General features: G+C 44.8%; 2 protein-coding genes across 2 annotated transcripts in view; both read right to left on the bottom strand.

Annotated features, from left to right (window-relative positions):
• LOC309521129 (immunoglobulin lambda-1 light chain-like) overlaps nucleotides 1-15860 on the bottom strand; it is a 627875-nt gene that overhangs the window by 592953 nt on the left and 19062 nt on the right. The gene's annotated exons all lie outside the window — the stretch shown is intronic.
• Nucleotides 457-10918, bottom strand: LOC309521143 (vacuolar protein sorting-associated protein 29-like). Its single transcript, XM_082203521.1, has 4 exons — nucleotides 10846-10918; nucleotides 7188-7379; nucleotides 3460-3695; nucleotides 457-745 (listed from the first exon to the last, which is right to left on the bottom strand). The coding sequence occupies exons 1-4, from the start codon at nucleotides 10846-10848 to the stop codon at nucleotides 628-630; spliced, it is 549 nt and encodes a 182-aa protein (XP_082059647.1). The 5' UTR covers nucleotides 10849-10918; the 3' UTR covers nucleotides 457-627.

The following is a 15860-nucleotide window of genomic DNA, read 5'->3' as shown; positions in this document are numbered from 1 at the left end:
TGAGTGTTTCTCCTGCCTATATTACGTTTCTGTGCTCCCGTCACCCTTCAGACCTTCCTACTTCCTAATCCTAAGCAAATATTCATGGAATGCTATGCAGTGGCTGGTTCTCAGAGACTGGTAGGGTAGAAGGCAAGAAGTCCAACAGTAGAGGGAGCCAGAGCCAGTGGCAGGCAGAGCCAACCTATTTTAGTTTTGTCCTCCTGTTCCTCCCCCTTGCTGAGTTGTACATGCTTAACACAGAGGGGGGAAAGGAGGGTGATAGCCAGGAACACACACACACACCGGACTGGTTATTGTAAGAAGGCAAGAGAGTAGAGGCTGGCAGAGAACAGATTGAGGATGGTGGGATAGGGGATCATTTGCTCAAATGGTCCAGACTCCACTGTATGACATTTCCAAACCTATCCTCCTCTTTTTTTTCTCTTCTTTTTTTTTAAAAAATATGGAATATAGTTCATTTTGCAACAGGTTTATTGCTCCTATGTGTTTCAGTTGAAAGAGATCGCAAGCAGCTGTAAGCACAAAATTCCCACTGAAATGCTCCAGTAATGTGCAGCCGCTTGGCATTTATGAATGGTCAAAACCGTCGGTGGCAAGAAGCATCTGAGAGAAAGGCAGCTGGATTTAAGGCTTCTTGTATTCAATCCTTTCCACCCTCACATCGTCTCCAATGAGCTGGTACACATAAGTCACAACTACGGTGGACTGGATATCCATCAGTACAAAGGAAGGAGTGATGTTTCTGGAAGTCACAAAATAATTTGTGTTAGAAATGTTGCAGCAGTTCTCAAAAAAAAAATTACCTGCACCAGCTAATGGATAAGAATAAATAGAGGATATTGCATATTTTCTTCAAAGTACACGGTCAGTCTCAGCCAAGAAGGGAGGGAATAATGCCCTAAAAGTCTGCATTCAGATATTCAGTTGCAGAATTCTAGGGTTGCAGAATTTTCTGTATGCAGAATATTTGTTTTCTTTTATTTCATAAAAAAATTATACAATGCTTGACTGTAAAAACAAAACCCTCAAAGCGGTTTACAAAAAGATAAAACAATAAATCCATAAAAATTCACAACCATGCTTTGAAACATACAAAAGTTTAAATACTAAAACAGATTAAAATCACCTCAGCTTCCTAAACATCTCTGAAGGAATGTCTAAACAAGAAGGTTATAGGCAGGTTATAGAATATTGTCATTCCTTGGAAGTCAAGCAGAATCCGTTCCGGAAATCCATTTGACTTCCAAAACGTTCAGAAACCAAAGCACGGCTTCTGGTTGGCTGCAGGAAGTCGCGGATGCCCTGTCAGATGTTTGGCTTCCAAAAACCAGAACGTTCACTTCCGGGTTTCGATCGTTTGGGAGTTGATTCGTTCGGGAGTCAAGGCGTTCGAGACCCAAGGTACAACTGTACAGGGGTACCTTGGTTAATGAACTCAATCCATTCTGGAAGTTTGTTCGACTTCCAAAACATTCACAAAGCAAGGCACGGCTTCTGGTTGGCCCTGGAAACAATGCCAACAGCTGAAACGGATGTTTGGCTTCCAAAAAACGTTCACAAACCGGAACACTTGCTTATGGGTTTGCGGCATTCGGGAGCCAATTTGTTCGGAAACCAGGATACACTGTACATTTCACAAATGCACATGTTATGCATTCCCTCATGGATTCCTCTGACCTGAGCCATAGTTCAAGGATAGAGCATCTGCTTTGAATGCTGTTACGGAAATTACCGGGGGGGGGGGGGACACGACATCTTTAAAGTCAAATATTACAAATATTATGCCTGAATGTATCCTTTCAACTTGACAGCTCAGGAAAGTCACCTAGCTTTAAAAATAATATAAAATCATCTCCTTTCCCCGAAACTACAACTAATCCAGAATGCGGCAGCTAGACTGGTGACTGGGAGCGGCCGCCGAGACCACATAACACCGGTCTTGAAAGACCTGCATTGGCTCCCAGTACGTTTCCAAGCCCAATTCAAAGTGTTGGTGCTGACCTTTAAAGCCCTAAACGGCCTCGGTCCAGTATACCTGAAGGAGCGTCTCCACCCCCATCAGTCTGCCCGGACGCTGAGGTCCAGTGCCGAGGGCCTTCTGGCGGTTCCCTCATTGCGAGAAGCAAAGCTACAGGGAACCAGGCAGAGGGCCTTCTCGGTAGTGGCGCCCGCCCTGTGGAACGCCCTTCCAGCAGATGTCAAAGCGATAAACAACTACCTGACATTCAGAAGACATCTTAAGGCAGCCCTGTTCAGGGAAGTTTTTAACGTGTAATATTTTATTGTATTTTTGGTTTTTATGGAAGCCGCCCAGAGTGGCTGGGGAGGCCCAGCCAGATGGGCGGGGTATAAATAATAAATTATTATTATTATTATTATTATTATTCCCAGTTTCCTCCATTCCAAAGCTATTTTCCCCTTGAAAAAGGACTCCAGGAAGTTCCCAGAGGTGACAATTGCTGGGCTTATTGTTAGCTAAAGGAAGTCAAATCTCATCACCTGACTCGCCTCAGGCTCCAGACATGCAAAGGAACTTCTATTGTACTTTTGGGTGGTAGGTACTTAAGACATATTTGTCTATGCTAATCTTATACAGTGATGCCCCGCAAGACGAATGCCTCGCAACACGGAAAACCCGCTAGACGAAAGGGTTTTCCGTTTTTGAGCTGCTTTGCAAGACGATTTTCCCTATGGGCTTGCTTTGCAAGACGAAAACGTCTTGCAAGTGTTCCGATTTTTTTCCGCTTCCCCCCCTTTTACTAAGCCGCTAAACCGCTAATAGCCTTTTAGCCACTAATCCGCTAATCCTTTAATAGCTGCTAAGCCTTTAATAGCCGCTAAGCCTTTAATAGCGCTAATCCGCTAAGCCGCTAATAGGGTTGCTTCGCTAGACGAAAAAACCGCTAGACGAAGAGACTCGCGGAACGGATTATTTTCGTCTTGCGAGGCACCACTGTACCTGAATCTTGCCCTGCCATGTCTGCTTATGCTAATCTTGTACCAAGGACTTGTCTGGACATGTTTGCCAAGGTTAACCCCTCCCCTTTTGTGACATGTCAGTAATGTAGCAATGATGCTGTACGAACTGTATTTTGGGATATGGTGGGAAAGTTTTAAAAGTCTTTGTTGCACCATTCTCAGGGTTCAAATTTGCTCTTTGAACCTATTGCGCAATAAACTTTGGTCTACAGCTATTTGCTCCGGTTGGCTGGACTCCTTCCTTTATTCTGCAGGGACCCACGGGCTCTGCCCGACGAGCTGGGTGACTGAGCAGCCTCACACCTAGATTTTTCTGTAACAATGGAGAAGGTCTTGGGTTCAGTTCCTGGCATCTCTATGTAAGACTGAGAGAGACACCTTGCCTGAAACCCTGGAAAGTTGCTGCCACTCCGAGTAGGCATTACTGAGCTACATGGATCAAAGGTCATAACTCAGCTGAAAGACCAATGGTCTCACCTGTCCAAGGCATTGTAAGCTCCTGTGGCTGACCCTGGGTTGATGTATAACTTGTTTTCGTGCTCCAAAGCCTCGAATTTGTGTGTATGTCCTGAAATTAAGATGTCCACATCAAGCTGCCTGCGTAAAATGGCCAAGCTGTTCAGATCGCCCCAGGGAATAACTTGATGGCCATGGATCAAGCCGATTCTGAATGGCCCAACCAGGATTATTTTCTGCAGCGGGTAACTTGTTCCCTGAAGAAAGAAAAAGAAAAGGAGGAGGTGGTTAATTGTTAACCGATGCACAGGTCAGAATCAACAATACAAGGTCAGACCCCTTCGTTTTTAAATAAATGCACACAGGTTCCTTCTAGTGTACCGTATTTTTTGCTCTATAAGACTCACTTTTTCCCTCCTAGAAAGTAAGGGGAAATGTGTGTGCGTCTTATGGAGTGAATGCAGGCTGCGCAGCTATCCCAGAAGCCAGAACAGCAAGAGGGATCATTGCTTTCACTGCGCAGCGATCCCTCTTGTTGTTCTGGCTTCTAAGATTCAGAATATTTTTTTTCTTGTTTTCCTCCTCCAAAAACTAGGTGCGTCTTATGGTCTGGTGTGTTTTATAGAGCGAAAAATATCACATTTATTCAGTGGCGTAGCGTGGGGGGTGCCAAGGGTGCCGGCCGCACCGGGCGCAACATCTGGGGGGCGCGAGTCCAGAGGGAAGGGACAAGTTCCTTCCTCCGCCGGGCTCCTCGCAGCCACCGCCAGCCTTGCACCCTAGCGCGCGCGCGCCCCCCGCCGCCGCTGCGGCTGCGCTCCACTCACTGCTCGCAGGAGGAGCAGCCGCTGCAGCAGCGCCAACGCCGCCACCGACGCCTGGCCGGCACGGGCAGCCTCTGCACCCCGACGCGCCACCGGGCCTCGCCGCGCCCTGCGCTCCCCAAAAACCTCCGAGAGGAAGCCGGTGGGCGGGCGAGGCCCGGCTAAGCCTCTCGCCAGTGGGTTAAGAGGCTTTCGGTTTTGTCAGCAAGTTTGGCGGGCTTGCTCACGAGTAAATGAGTGGTGGATCATCCCCCTAAGGGGGGGGTGTGTGCTAAAGAAAGGCTTCCGGTTTAAGTTCTTTGTTACGCTGAATGTTTATCTTTTAAAGATACATAGTAATAATAAAAATAAATGAGAAAAACGAAAGGCGTTGGATTTTGCTGTGCATGGTGCCCTTTGGGAACTGGCAAGGTGGTTTTTGAAGCTACTGCTGCAGAGTGGCGTAGCGTGGGGGGTGCAGGGGGGCCCAGTCGCACCAGCCGCACTGGCCGCAACATCTGGGGGTTAGGGTTAGGGGCGCACATCCACTGGTTAGGGGGCGCAAATTACTTGCCTTGCCCCGGGTGCTGACAACCCACGCTACGCCACTGCATTTATTTCTGGGCTAAATCTTGAGAAAAAGCATATTGGGAAATAATTCATAATGAATTGGGGGGGGGGAATCATAGACTCATAGAGTTGGAAGAGACCACAAGGGCCATCGAGTCCAACCCCCTGCCAAGCAGGAAACACCATCAGAGCACTCCTGACATATGGTTGTCAAGCCTCTGCTTAAAGACCTCCAAAGTAGGAGACTCCACCACACTCCTTGGCAGCAAATTCCACTGTCGAACAGCTCTTACTGTCAGGAAGTTCTTCCTAATGTTTAGGTGGAATCTTCTTTCTTGTAGTTTGGATCCATTGCTCCGTGTCCGCTTCTCTGGAGCAGCAGAAAACAACCTTTCTCCCTCCTCTATGTGACATCCTTTTATATTTTTGAACATGGCTATCATATCACCCCTTAACCTCCTCTTCTCCAGGCTAAACATGCCCAGCTCCCTTAACCATTCCTCATAAGGCATCGTTTCCAGGCCTTTGACCATTTTGGTTGCCCTCCTCTGGACACGTTCCAGTTTGTCAGTGTCCTTCTTGAATTGTGGTGCCCAGAACTGGACACAGTACTCCAGGTGAGGTTTGACCAGAGCAGAATACAGTGGCACTATTACTTCCCTTGATCTAGATGCTATACTCCTGTACTTTTAAAATGTTTAAAAGTACTTTAAAAAAACAACCCAGAGTCCTTTCTGTTGGGGATAATTCAGACGTAAATTCCCAGGTGTCAGGAAAGGTTATTTATCTATGCCACTACTGCGGTCCATGTTTTGTTAGCCCCAAAATGGAAAACAAGCGAAGTACCAACTAAAGAAGAACGGCAACTTAAACTGATGTAATATGCACAGCTTGCGGACTTAACATATAGAATAAGAGAACAAGAAGAACATACATTTAAAGAAGATTGGAAAATGTTTATTGAAAATATGGGGGGGGATTGTGTATATTTCGAAAACATGGGCAGCATTAAGATAAATTCAAGAGCACAAATAAGTTTTGATGGATGTAATAATGGAATACGGAATGGTTTGGTTTTTGTAAAATATGCAGGGATTTGTGATTTGCAAAATGTACCATGGAAAGAGAAGGGAAGTCATTGATATTAAGGTTGCTTAAATGAATATTCTAAAATGTAAAAAGGAAATTTAATAAAAAAATAGGAAAAAAGAAAAGGAAAAGGCATCATCTTGCATCTCCAACCAGAGAAACTGTTGTCTCATCACCATTGAACACTACACTAACTTACTAGGGCTGGGAAAGATTCTGTACATTGTAGCAAGGGTGGGGGGTGGTTGCCCGCACAGGTACATGGAGGAAGCAGTCTCTTCTCCCACCCCCAGGTATAATTCTCCAGGAGGGGGTACACATTATTATATAGGCCACACTGTACATTTAAACAGTCATGGCTTTCCCCAAAGAATTCTGGGAGCTTTAGTTTGTTCAGGGTGAGTTTTAGGAGACTCCCCTATGCCCCTTGCAATTCCCAAAGTGGTTTTTCCCAGGTAACTCTGAAAATTGTAGTTCGGGCAAAGGGGACCTCCTTACAACTCTCAACACTCTGAAACTACAGCTCCCAGGATTCTTTGGGAGAAACCATAACTGTTTAAAGGGGTATCACAGTGCTTTAAACATATGGTGGAAATGTGACTTTGTGCTGGTCCCGAGGGTTAACTGTGTGGCGAGGTCTGAGTCCAGTACAAGGTCGAGGGTGCGGTATGGAGGCTGTCCGTCAAAGCTGAAGCTGGGTCCAAGGCAGGGAGTCGGGTGAGGTCAGGAACTCTGGCAGAAGAGCAGGACAGGGTGCAGGCAGGAACAGGCTACCAACAATGTTGCTCCCACAACCTGGGACTGGGGCTGGCTGGCTTTTATCTGCCCCGAGGCATAGGGCGGCCCCAGTCCACAAGTGACTTACCTCTTCTGGCCTGGAGGCGAGCACTCCTCCTGCAGGAACTTAGTTCCCTCCGCCTCTCTGCCCTGAGCCTCTGCAGCTCAGGAGAGGCTGGAGGGTTACCGGACCCAGAGGCGACCTCCTCTTCCCCTGACGGGGCTGAGAGTGGAGCACCTGCAGGCAATGGGTCCTCCATCACCTCAGGAGCCAGAGCAGACTCAGCTGGTGCCTGCACCTGAGGAACCACCACAGGTGAGGACCCTTCAGGCTCATGACCCAGCCCCGGCTCAGCTGGTTCTGGAGGCAGGGACTCCTGTGCAGGCTGGGATTCTTCAGGTTCAGCCTCCGAGTCCGAATCCCAGGCCATCACAGACTTAGGAGTAGCTCCCCATTTACATCTTCCCAGACTGGCAGCCAGTAACAAAGTTTTGAAGCTGTGCCCCTACCTCATCGAAGTCCCCTCTGACCACATGGACGTCCCCGGCTAATGTCCGCAGATAATCGTAGGTCTCCTTGGTACAGAGATTCCCCGTGCAGAGGATATGCTGGATCTTTCCAGGAACCAGGAGTTTCCGGAACTTGGCTGGGAGAGCGTTGCATCGGTGTGGAATGTGAAGGTCTCCAATCACCAGCACCAACTGTTTTGTTTTTTTCAAGCCCGGTGAGGGAAGAGTAGAAGCGAAAACGCCAGCAAAAAATGTTAGACTTTAGGCTTGTTCACGTGTGAACCCAGGTACAAGTAGTCTCCACAGTGCTGGGGACAGTCATTGTAAGAATCTGATAACCTCAAGAGTTCACTTGCTTTCCTCTTCCCTCCTCATTCCCACTTCCTTGTGTATCTATCTCACCTGATAGGGATCTTACGAAAGTGGCTCTGGGAGCCTTTTTTGGAAGAAGAGCAGGTAAAAAGGCTTTAGTAAATAAACGAAAAAGGAAATTTATCATAAACTTCAAGATGGGCAAAAGTCTAGGTTCTCCTCCCACCTTTTAATGAAGGGACTATGTAACATTTCACAACATCACCCTCCACCCTAACCTTTCACAGAGATAGTGATCTGGTCCTAGTACAAACTATTTCTTGGAACAAAAACCAAAGAAATGGCAAAATCTGGGGCATTGTTCCATCAACGCTTTATCTTTCTAATCGCCCCAGTTCTGCAAACACGTATGCACTTACCAGGAAAGACTTGCCAAAATCTTGTGAGTTTATCACATGACAATGAAAGGAATGTGTGCAATCTTAACTGAGTCTAAGTCAACTATGTACTCAAGAAGGACTCTCTTAACTGGGATACTGTGTGTGTTTGTGGCACAGAGGCATGTCTCAATTAGCGCCATGAGAGTTGACTCTCCAAGAAGAGAGTTTAGGATTGCAGACTAACGCTCTGAATTTCAGAGGCCTGTGGTTTCTTAGTTGTGGATATTAGCAGCACCCCTCGAGGGACACAGAATTTCATAGATTTTCTCCCTTTCCCTGTGTACATGGCAGCCTCCAGGGCAGGGGAAAAGAACCTTTTGCAGCTCAAAGGACACATGCCTGACTTGGGAGGAACCCCAAAGGAACTGCATTCTAATACAATGGAGGTTTAAACTTTGGGCCACTGCTCTACTAACCTCAGCCTATCATCCCTTGCCTGTCTTTTGTTATAAGAATTATAAGGTCTCAAATATAGAATAAATGTTCATAAATGTACAAGGCAAACACATACATAAGTATATAAACCATGCAGGGTGGTTAAAAATCAATGATTTTTTTTTTAAAAAACCACGGGGTTTGTAAAAATTTAAATCGGATTTTTAAAATATAAATTGGATTTTTAAAATAAAATGCTTTTGGAGGAAAAATCTTTCTAAAGATAGTTTTTGATTTAAGTTACATTATAGTCCAAAGGTTAGTCACCAGGAAATAAGGATTTTTAAAAAGCTTTTCATGTGTGCTAAAACTCAGAGTCTAAGTTAAAAAAAAAAATGTTTAACCACATCAGTTAACAAACATGGATATATATGCTATAATGTTACTATTTTAGTTAAATAAATAGTTTAAATTTTTATTAAGGAAATGATTATTTTTCTCCTTCCAATAAAGTACAGCAGAAAAGTTGTCCAAATATAAACAATTGACTTATTAAACCTCACAATAATTTCATAATGATCTGTCTATGTATTTCTAATAGTATAGCCAAATAAGTAATTTTTGATATAACTGTAAAGACTACTCTGAAAATTTATTATTCCAAAAATGAAACCTTCATCTGGTTGTAAATATTAAGATTATACTGGCTTGCGATCTGAAGAAAAACCAGAGTATAGATTATACTGGCAAGAATGAGTCTTTCTGTGGAATATCTTCCCATCAGATGGCGAGGAGATAAAGAACTATCTGACTTTTAGAAGACATCTGAAGGCAGCCATGTTTAGGGAAGCAAGAATAAGTCCTTCTGTAAAAAAAATGATTTAAATCAAATCCACCCTGAAACCACGTGTCTGAAATTGTACTGGAGAACAATTTGACTCTTCCAAATCGACCTCAACTATTTCTCTGCAGGTAGGAAGGCAATGGGAAAAGCTTTCCAATTGTCTTTGGACTGTAGGGGCTTACACCTCCCTGCAAATACAGTCTGTCAAGTATCTGTTAAACTATCAATATGTGTAAGAGATTCAGGAACTAAAGTGCTTATCATCTCAAAGGAATGGCAGTGCTACATGGAAAATGCAATCAAGTAGTTCGAAAGCACCCCAAAAAGTGCAAGTAGATAAATAGGTACCACTCCAGCTGGAATGTAAACAGCATTTTCGTGCACTGCTCTGGTTTCGCCAGAAGTGGCTTAGTCATGCTAGCCATATGACCCGGAAGCTGTCTGCGGACAAACGCCGGCTCCCTCGGCCAGTAAAGCGAGATGAGCGCTGTCGTCCGTGACTGGACTTAACTGTCAGGGGTCCTTTAGTTTGGTTTTTTTAAAGGCATTATCAGGTATCCTGGCAGACAGGAGAGAAGCAACACTCTCAAATTTCTGCTAGAGAAATTTCTCCTTCTGTGATGTATGTATGGTTTTTTGGGGCATGGTCTTGGGCAACAGGGTGGGCAATTTCAAAAGTCTTTATAGGGGCTTGCGCACCATTGTTTGGGGTTCTCCCTCCTGCGTGTGGTGAGTGGGGACCCTGTTGCAACAGTTTATTATCCTTAATGAGGCCTAGTGGCCGCTTTGCTTTCAATGTACTCCAGTTGGCCTCTGCTTTCTCTCCCACCGATAGAGATCTCCTGAGGGACTCTATACGGCCTCTATGTACTCCATAAGGGAATTAGAGGTATTTTTCTTATAACACTTTTTACTTTCAACCAGCCCAAGGGGTGGTTCTCCCTGCCATCTTTCCCCTCAGTCTCAGTATTGCCCTTGTACAACTCCACAGAGAGGAAGATGGGGACTAAACAAGAATTAGTTGGCTCCTTCTGCCATTGACTCTGGCGCCCCCTACTGTTGGCCTCCAATGGGTGAGAGTGGCAGAAGTGGGTGTGGCCAAGCCCACCCCACTCTCCATACAGGCAAACCAAAGGCATGGTTGCCGTTCAAGGACACACCCCAGACAGATAGGTAATCACTAGAGGAGGACGCAGGGCAGGGCAGGACCAGTGAGGGGTGTGGCCCAAGGGCCACCTAAAGATGTCTAGAGGGCCACATCTGGCTCTCAGGCTGAAGGGCAAGGTCTACATGTTATGGGACTCCAGCGCCCATCAGTCCCAGCTCGCGTGCCCAGTGGTCTGGTTGGATTTGGAAGAACACATCCCTGATCTAAGGTATCGACCCAGAAACTGTGCATAATTTTCTCATTGCCTCTTTGCAAGTAGTAGAGCAGGAAGAGAAAACGGAGGCAGTCACTTCTGCAGCTAGCTGAGACTCTGGTATTATAACACATGTTACAACCTGGAATTCCTTCTCCATTCCTTTCCCAGCCAGAGCCCTGGAACCTCATTTGGCCTCAGAATAAGAGCTCTCCCTAGAATCCTGGCACAGCTGTAAATACTAAAACCACCCTTCCCTCCTTAAGGGAAGCAGCATCCCTCCAACCCTATGCAAAAGTCCCCCTTAGCCCCTGCCCCTTGCTCACCATCTTGTAAGACTTCCACCTCCTTCCTGGTATCCCAGCAGACAGCAAAGCAAACACACTGAATCGCAAATGAAAGCTGTCCACAGCAGCTGCCAAATTAGTAGGTTTGTGGAGCTCCTGACACATGTGCAGTGCAAGCCCTGAAGCAACTGCCCTTGCCCTCACTGCCCTTTTGCATTCATCTCCCTTTTTAAAAACACTTCTGAGCTGCGGGTCCCGGTCCTGAAGGTTATTTGATAGAGGGCTTCATTTAAAGGAGCAGCCAGCTGTTGCTGGGGCTGATATCCAGAACCTGCTTTAAATATTAAGGTGGGTGTGGGGAATACAGTATTTGGCCCTTGGGATGTTGCCGAACTACAACTCCCATCAGCCCCAGCAAGCATAGGCAATGGCCAGGGATGATGGGAGTTGTAGTTCAGCAATGTCCAGAGGGACACAGATTTCCCACACCCACTTTGATATTTAAAGGAGTTTCTGCATCCCAACCATTTCTGGGTATTCCTAAAAAAAAGTTCAACAGTGTTTCCTTTTTGAAATATGGCAACCCTAGGTAGATATTACTCCCACTTTGCAGTGGGAACAGACAAATCTGTCAGTCTCACTTTCTCATTTTTCCATTTTCCCCTTCAATTCTCTACAATTCCACATTGTTCTGACTTTTTAAAAATTCCCTTTGAAAATTCATCCGTGAATTTCTCTGTTTGCACTTTCCCTAATATGCAAAAATTAATAATATTTGCATTTCCCCTCACATAATGCAATGCTAATGTTGTGTTCGCGAATACATGCCATTTAAAATATGCACACTTTGCCCTAGCAAATGCATTTTCTTGCAGTTATGCTCAGCTGGAGAACGGCATTGAGAAATTCAGAGAGCAGCAAATTTCAAAGGAAGGCCGTGTCGCGGTTCATGTGTTGTTTTTGGGAAGAGCAAATTGGGTAGGTCTGCCCTTAAGTGTGAGCTGAATTCAACCCAGAGTCATTCACAACTGGGCTCCTGTGATGGTCAGGGACATTGCGTTTCCTGACTTGGACCCAGAGAAACGGGCTGGGATGCCGGACGGCCTGGAGCTGGTTTGGTAAAGTATCAGGCGTGGAACCTGCCCTTGTTTCTGCTGGAACCACTGCGGGTAGAAGGCATCCATGATCGTCCCACTACTGTGTCTGCAAGACAAGGTGATGGTCCCACCTTGAGGCACAGTCTCTGAGGGCTTCAAGGGCTGCAGCTGCTGGGCACTGGAACCTGGAAGAGAATGAGGCAGGGGAGAACTTAGTAAGCGGTGATACCAAACATTTGCAAGCATTGCATTAGTGGAAGGAAGAGAAACTTCAGGACTGGGGGATGAAGGTGGACCTCAATGCCTCTCTTTCTTGCCTATGGAGCTCTTCCCAAGCCAATCCTTGATCCCCGTCCACCTTGAATACTTTTGCTTGGCTGGAATGTGTTCTCGCTTCACTGGATGGAGAGGGAACCTCTGGTCTTTCCTATACAAAGCTTTCAGAGTTCACATCCACTTATACCTCTGGCTTAACCTACCACAGCCATGTGGCCCCTGAAAGGTCCTGCAGAAGGCAATGTGGCCCTCAAGCTGAAAAATGTGCCCCACCCATGCATTAGACAACTCAAGGTTTCTATAGGGGATCTCTCTTCCTTGCATCAATGTCATGTCCCTCACCTAAAGACTCAAGGATGAAAAGGAGAAGAATTGTTCGAAGCATCTTGGGGGGATGCAGAGATTCTTCCTGAAGCAAAACAGATTCTGATTGGAACCCTCTCAGAACTCTCTTAAACCCACAGACGAGAAGGGAGCTTCCTCTTCATGCAAATGTCCTGCCCTTTAACTAATGTCCCTGGATTAGTGGGAGGGAGATTTGTTTAAATTTGTTAAGCTAAACTAATCGGAAATAGCTTCCAGATATTTAATGGGCTTAGGATTGTATTTATGTTAACTGATAAAATAATGTGTTTAATATTATAAGGAGAAGATTTAAAGATGTTAATGTTCAATTTAAAGTGTATAAAAACTGGGTTTTGGAAAACCGTTATAAGGATTTGCAATGAAATTCAACTAAGGGGAAACGAGGAAGTCGCTTTACAAAGTTAATAGCTGTTATTTTCAATAAGGTTATGATTTATGTTTGTTGTGTTTCTTCGTTTTATGTTTTTGTTTGTTGTTAGTATTGTAAAAACCAATAATTTTTTTGAAGAAAAAAAATTAACTAATGTCCCTGGAACATAGCAGGGTGACATAGCTACCAGCGGAAAAGCAAACTTGCACCCGCTTTCCTGGGCGTCAACAAACTCCTTCATTCCGATCGGTTTGCAGGAAAGTTAGGCGATTATTTTCCCCCAATTATATTTTAGTAAATTTCAACATTTTTAACATTTACAATCAAATCACAATTTTGTCTTTTCTCTTACTTTTATCAACTTCCCACCCCGTTTTCCAAGGAGTTGTGGGTTCTCCCCTTCTGTCTTTTAAATCGTAACCACAGTATTATAATCTAATTACTTCTGTTGCTCTTAGCTCAAATCCTGCTCTCGGGTTCATCATACTATAATATTTCTTTAAGTACTTCGGAAAAGGCACCCATTCTTCCAGAAAACATTCATCATTAGATTCTCTTAATTTTGCTGTTAATTTTGCCAGTTCTGCATAGCTTCCTGATTTGGAGGTTAGGTGATTTAAGCAACCGTTCTGCAGTACACTTCCCCATCAATTCCTTATCAAAAAGTCCAGTCTTGTGGGTGAAATGGGATAATAATAATAATAATAATAATAATAATAATAATAATAATAATAATAATAATAATAATAATAATAATAATAATTTGTTATTTATACCCCGCCCATCTGGCTGAGTTTCCCCAGCCACTCGGGGCGGCTCCCAATCAAATGTTAAAAACAATACAGCATTAAATATTAAAAACTTCCCTAAACAGGGCTGCCTTCAGATGTCTTTTAAAGATAGGATTATTTCCTTCACATCTGGTGGGAGGGCGTTCCACAGGGTGGGTGCCACCACCAAGAAGGCCCTCTGCCTGGTTCCCTGTAACTTGGCTTCTTGCAATGAGGGAACCGCCAGAAGGCCCTCGGAGCTGGACCTCAGTGTCCAGGCAGAACGATGGGGGTGGAGACACTCCTTCAGGCATACAGGAGAAGACCAACCGATCCATTAAAATCGCACAACCTGAATTTTCCCAGCATGTGATTTCATCCCACCCCCAAAAATAGTGACAGCTGGGGGGGGGGGTTCCTTTGCTTCTGAGTAGGCATGTGCAAGACCTGAGTTGGATCACCGGCTGATGGGGCTCAATTGACAGCCAAACATAGGGCAAGCATAAGTGTTTGTGTTTTCTAGTGTCTTTAATCTGAATTACAAAGACCTTCTTGACTTTTGAAACAATGCCATCACAGAGAAGCTTTTGAGGAGTAAATGCATGCAATAGAAAAGGATGGCAATGAACTACACTGCAATTTGCAGGAAAAGGCAGGAGTGGGGCAGTTCGAGGCAAGACCCTGTTACAGCACAGATAGTTGAGTGGAACAGCTGTGTCTGATGTAGCCTAAGCAAATGTGTATGGCACAACATTGCCACCTACTGGCTACCTGATGCCACTGCCACTACATTTATTATTATTACTACTACTACTACTACTACTACTACTACTACAGTGGTACCTCAGGTTAAGAACTTAATTCGTTCCGGAGGTCCGTTCTTAACCTGAAACTGTTCTTAACCTGAGGTACCACTTTAGCTAATGGGGCCTCCTGCTGCCACCACCGCGCCATTTCTGTTCTCATCCTGAGGTATAGTTCTTAACCTGAGGTACTATTTCTGGGTTAGCGGAGTCTGTAACCTGAAGTGTCTGTAACCCAAGGTACCACTGTATTTATTGCTTAGTCGTGTCCAACTCTTCGTGACCCCATGGACCAGAGCACGCCAGGCACTCCTATCTCCCACTGCCTTTTGCTGTTTGGTCAAATTATTATTATAATTAATTATTAATAATAATTTGATCTATTATTATTATTATTATTATTATTATTATTATTATTATTATTTATACCCCGCCCATCTGGATGGGTTTCCTCAGCCACTCTGAACAGCTGACAGCATATGTAAAACATAGAAAAACATCAAACATTAAAAACTTCCCGATATTTATGTATGTATGTATTTCTGTTTATTTATTTACTTGCTTACTTACTTACTTGTTCATTTATTTATTTATTACTATCCCTTCAACATTTCTACAGCAGCAGAGGCTTAAGAAATGTCACACATTTGCCTGTCAGAATAGATTTTTTGGTTTTTGGTTATGGGGAAACCACAAGGCGGGGGCCTGAAAAAGTTCAAGATGCGCTATGTTAAAAGGGAAACCACACTGTATCTGCACAGGATATCACGCTACAGGTGTTCAGGACAAATATGCAGGTGTAGAAGGGGTGGCCCAAGGGATTTCAGAACCGAGAGTGCAGTGAAATGTAGATGGACCACCTAGCTAGCCATGCACACAGAGGTTTGTGCATGTGAATCGCCAACTACAACGTTGGGGACAAAAAGTTCTAATTTTGTGCCATGATTTCAGAGTGGCCACCTGGTGGGGAGTCAGTGCACCAAGGAACAAAATATGACATTGAGCAGGGGTCAGCAAACTTTTTCAGCAGGGGGCCAGTCCACTGTCCCTCAGACCTTGTGGGGGGCCGGAGTATATTTTTTTGGGGGGGGGATGAACGAATTCCTATGCCCCAGAAATAACCCAGAGATGCATTTTAAATAAAAGGACACATTCTACTCATGTAAAAACACGCTGATTCCCAGACCGTTTGCAGGCCAGATTCGGCCCCCGGGCCTTAGTTTGCCTACCCATGACATTGAGCAATACAAAAAAAGGAGCGCAGAAGCCTTTGGTGTTCTGAGTAGTTATCAGTGGTTGTTTGTTTGTTTGTTTGTTTGTTTGTTTGTTTCTCGTTTTAGCTGGAGAGCAGTTCTGGCACATCTCCGGGGGG

The sequence above is a fragment of the Podarcis vaucheri genome (assembly GCF_965113315.1).
Source record: "Podarcis vaucheri genome assembly, chromosome: 16".
Taxonomy (NCBI): Eukaryota; Metazoa; Chordata; class Lepidosauria; order Squamata; family Lacertidae; genus Podarcis; species Podarcis vaucheri.
Note: the sequence above shows the minus strand (reverse complement) of the source record. Positions and strands in the feature narration are given on the sequence as shown.

Bases quoted from the DNA above. Each gene is read 5' to 3' on its own strand.
- LOC309521143 (XM_082203521.1), bottom strand. The intron at 3,696-7,187 runs GTAGGGGCACAG...TTCTTTCTTCAG, and splicing joins TCAGAGGGGACTTCGATGAG to GGAACAAGTTACCCGCTGCA. The intron at 746-3,459 runs GTGAGACCATTG...TGTGACTTCCAG, and splicing joins GCTTACAATGCCTTGGACAG to AAACATCACTCCTTCCTTTG.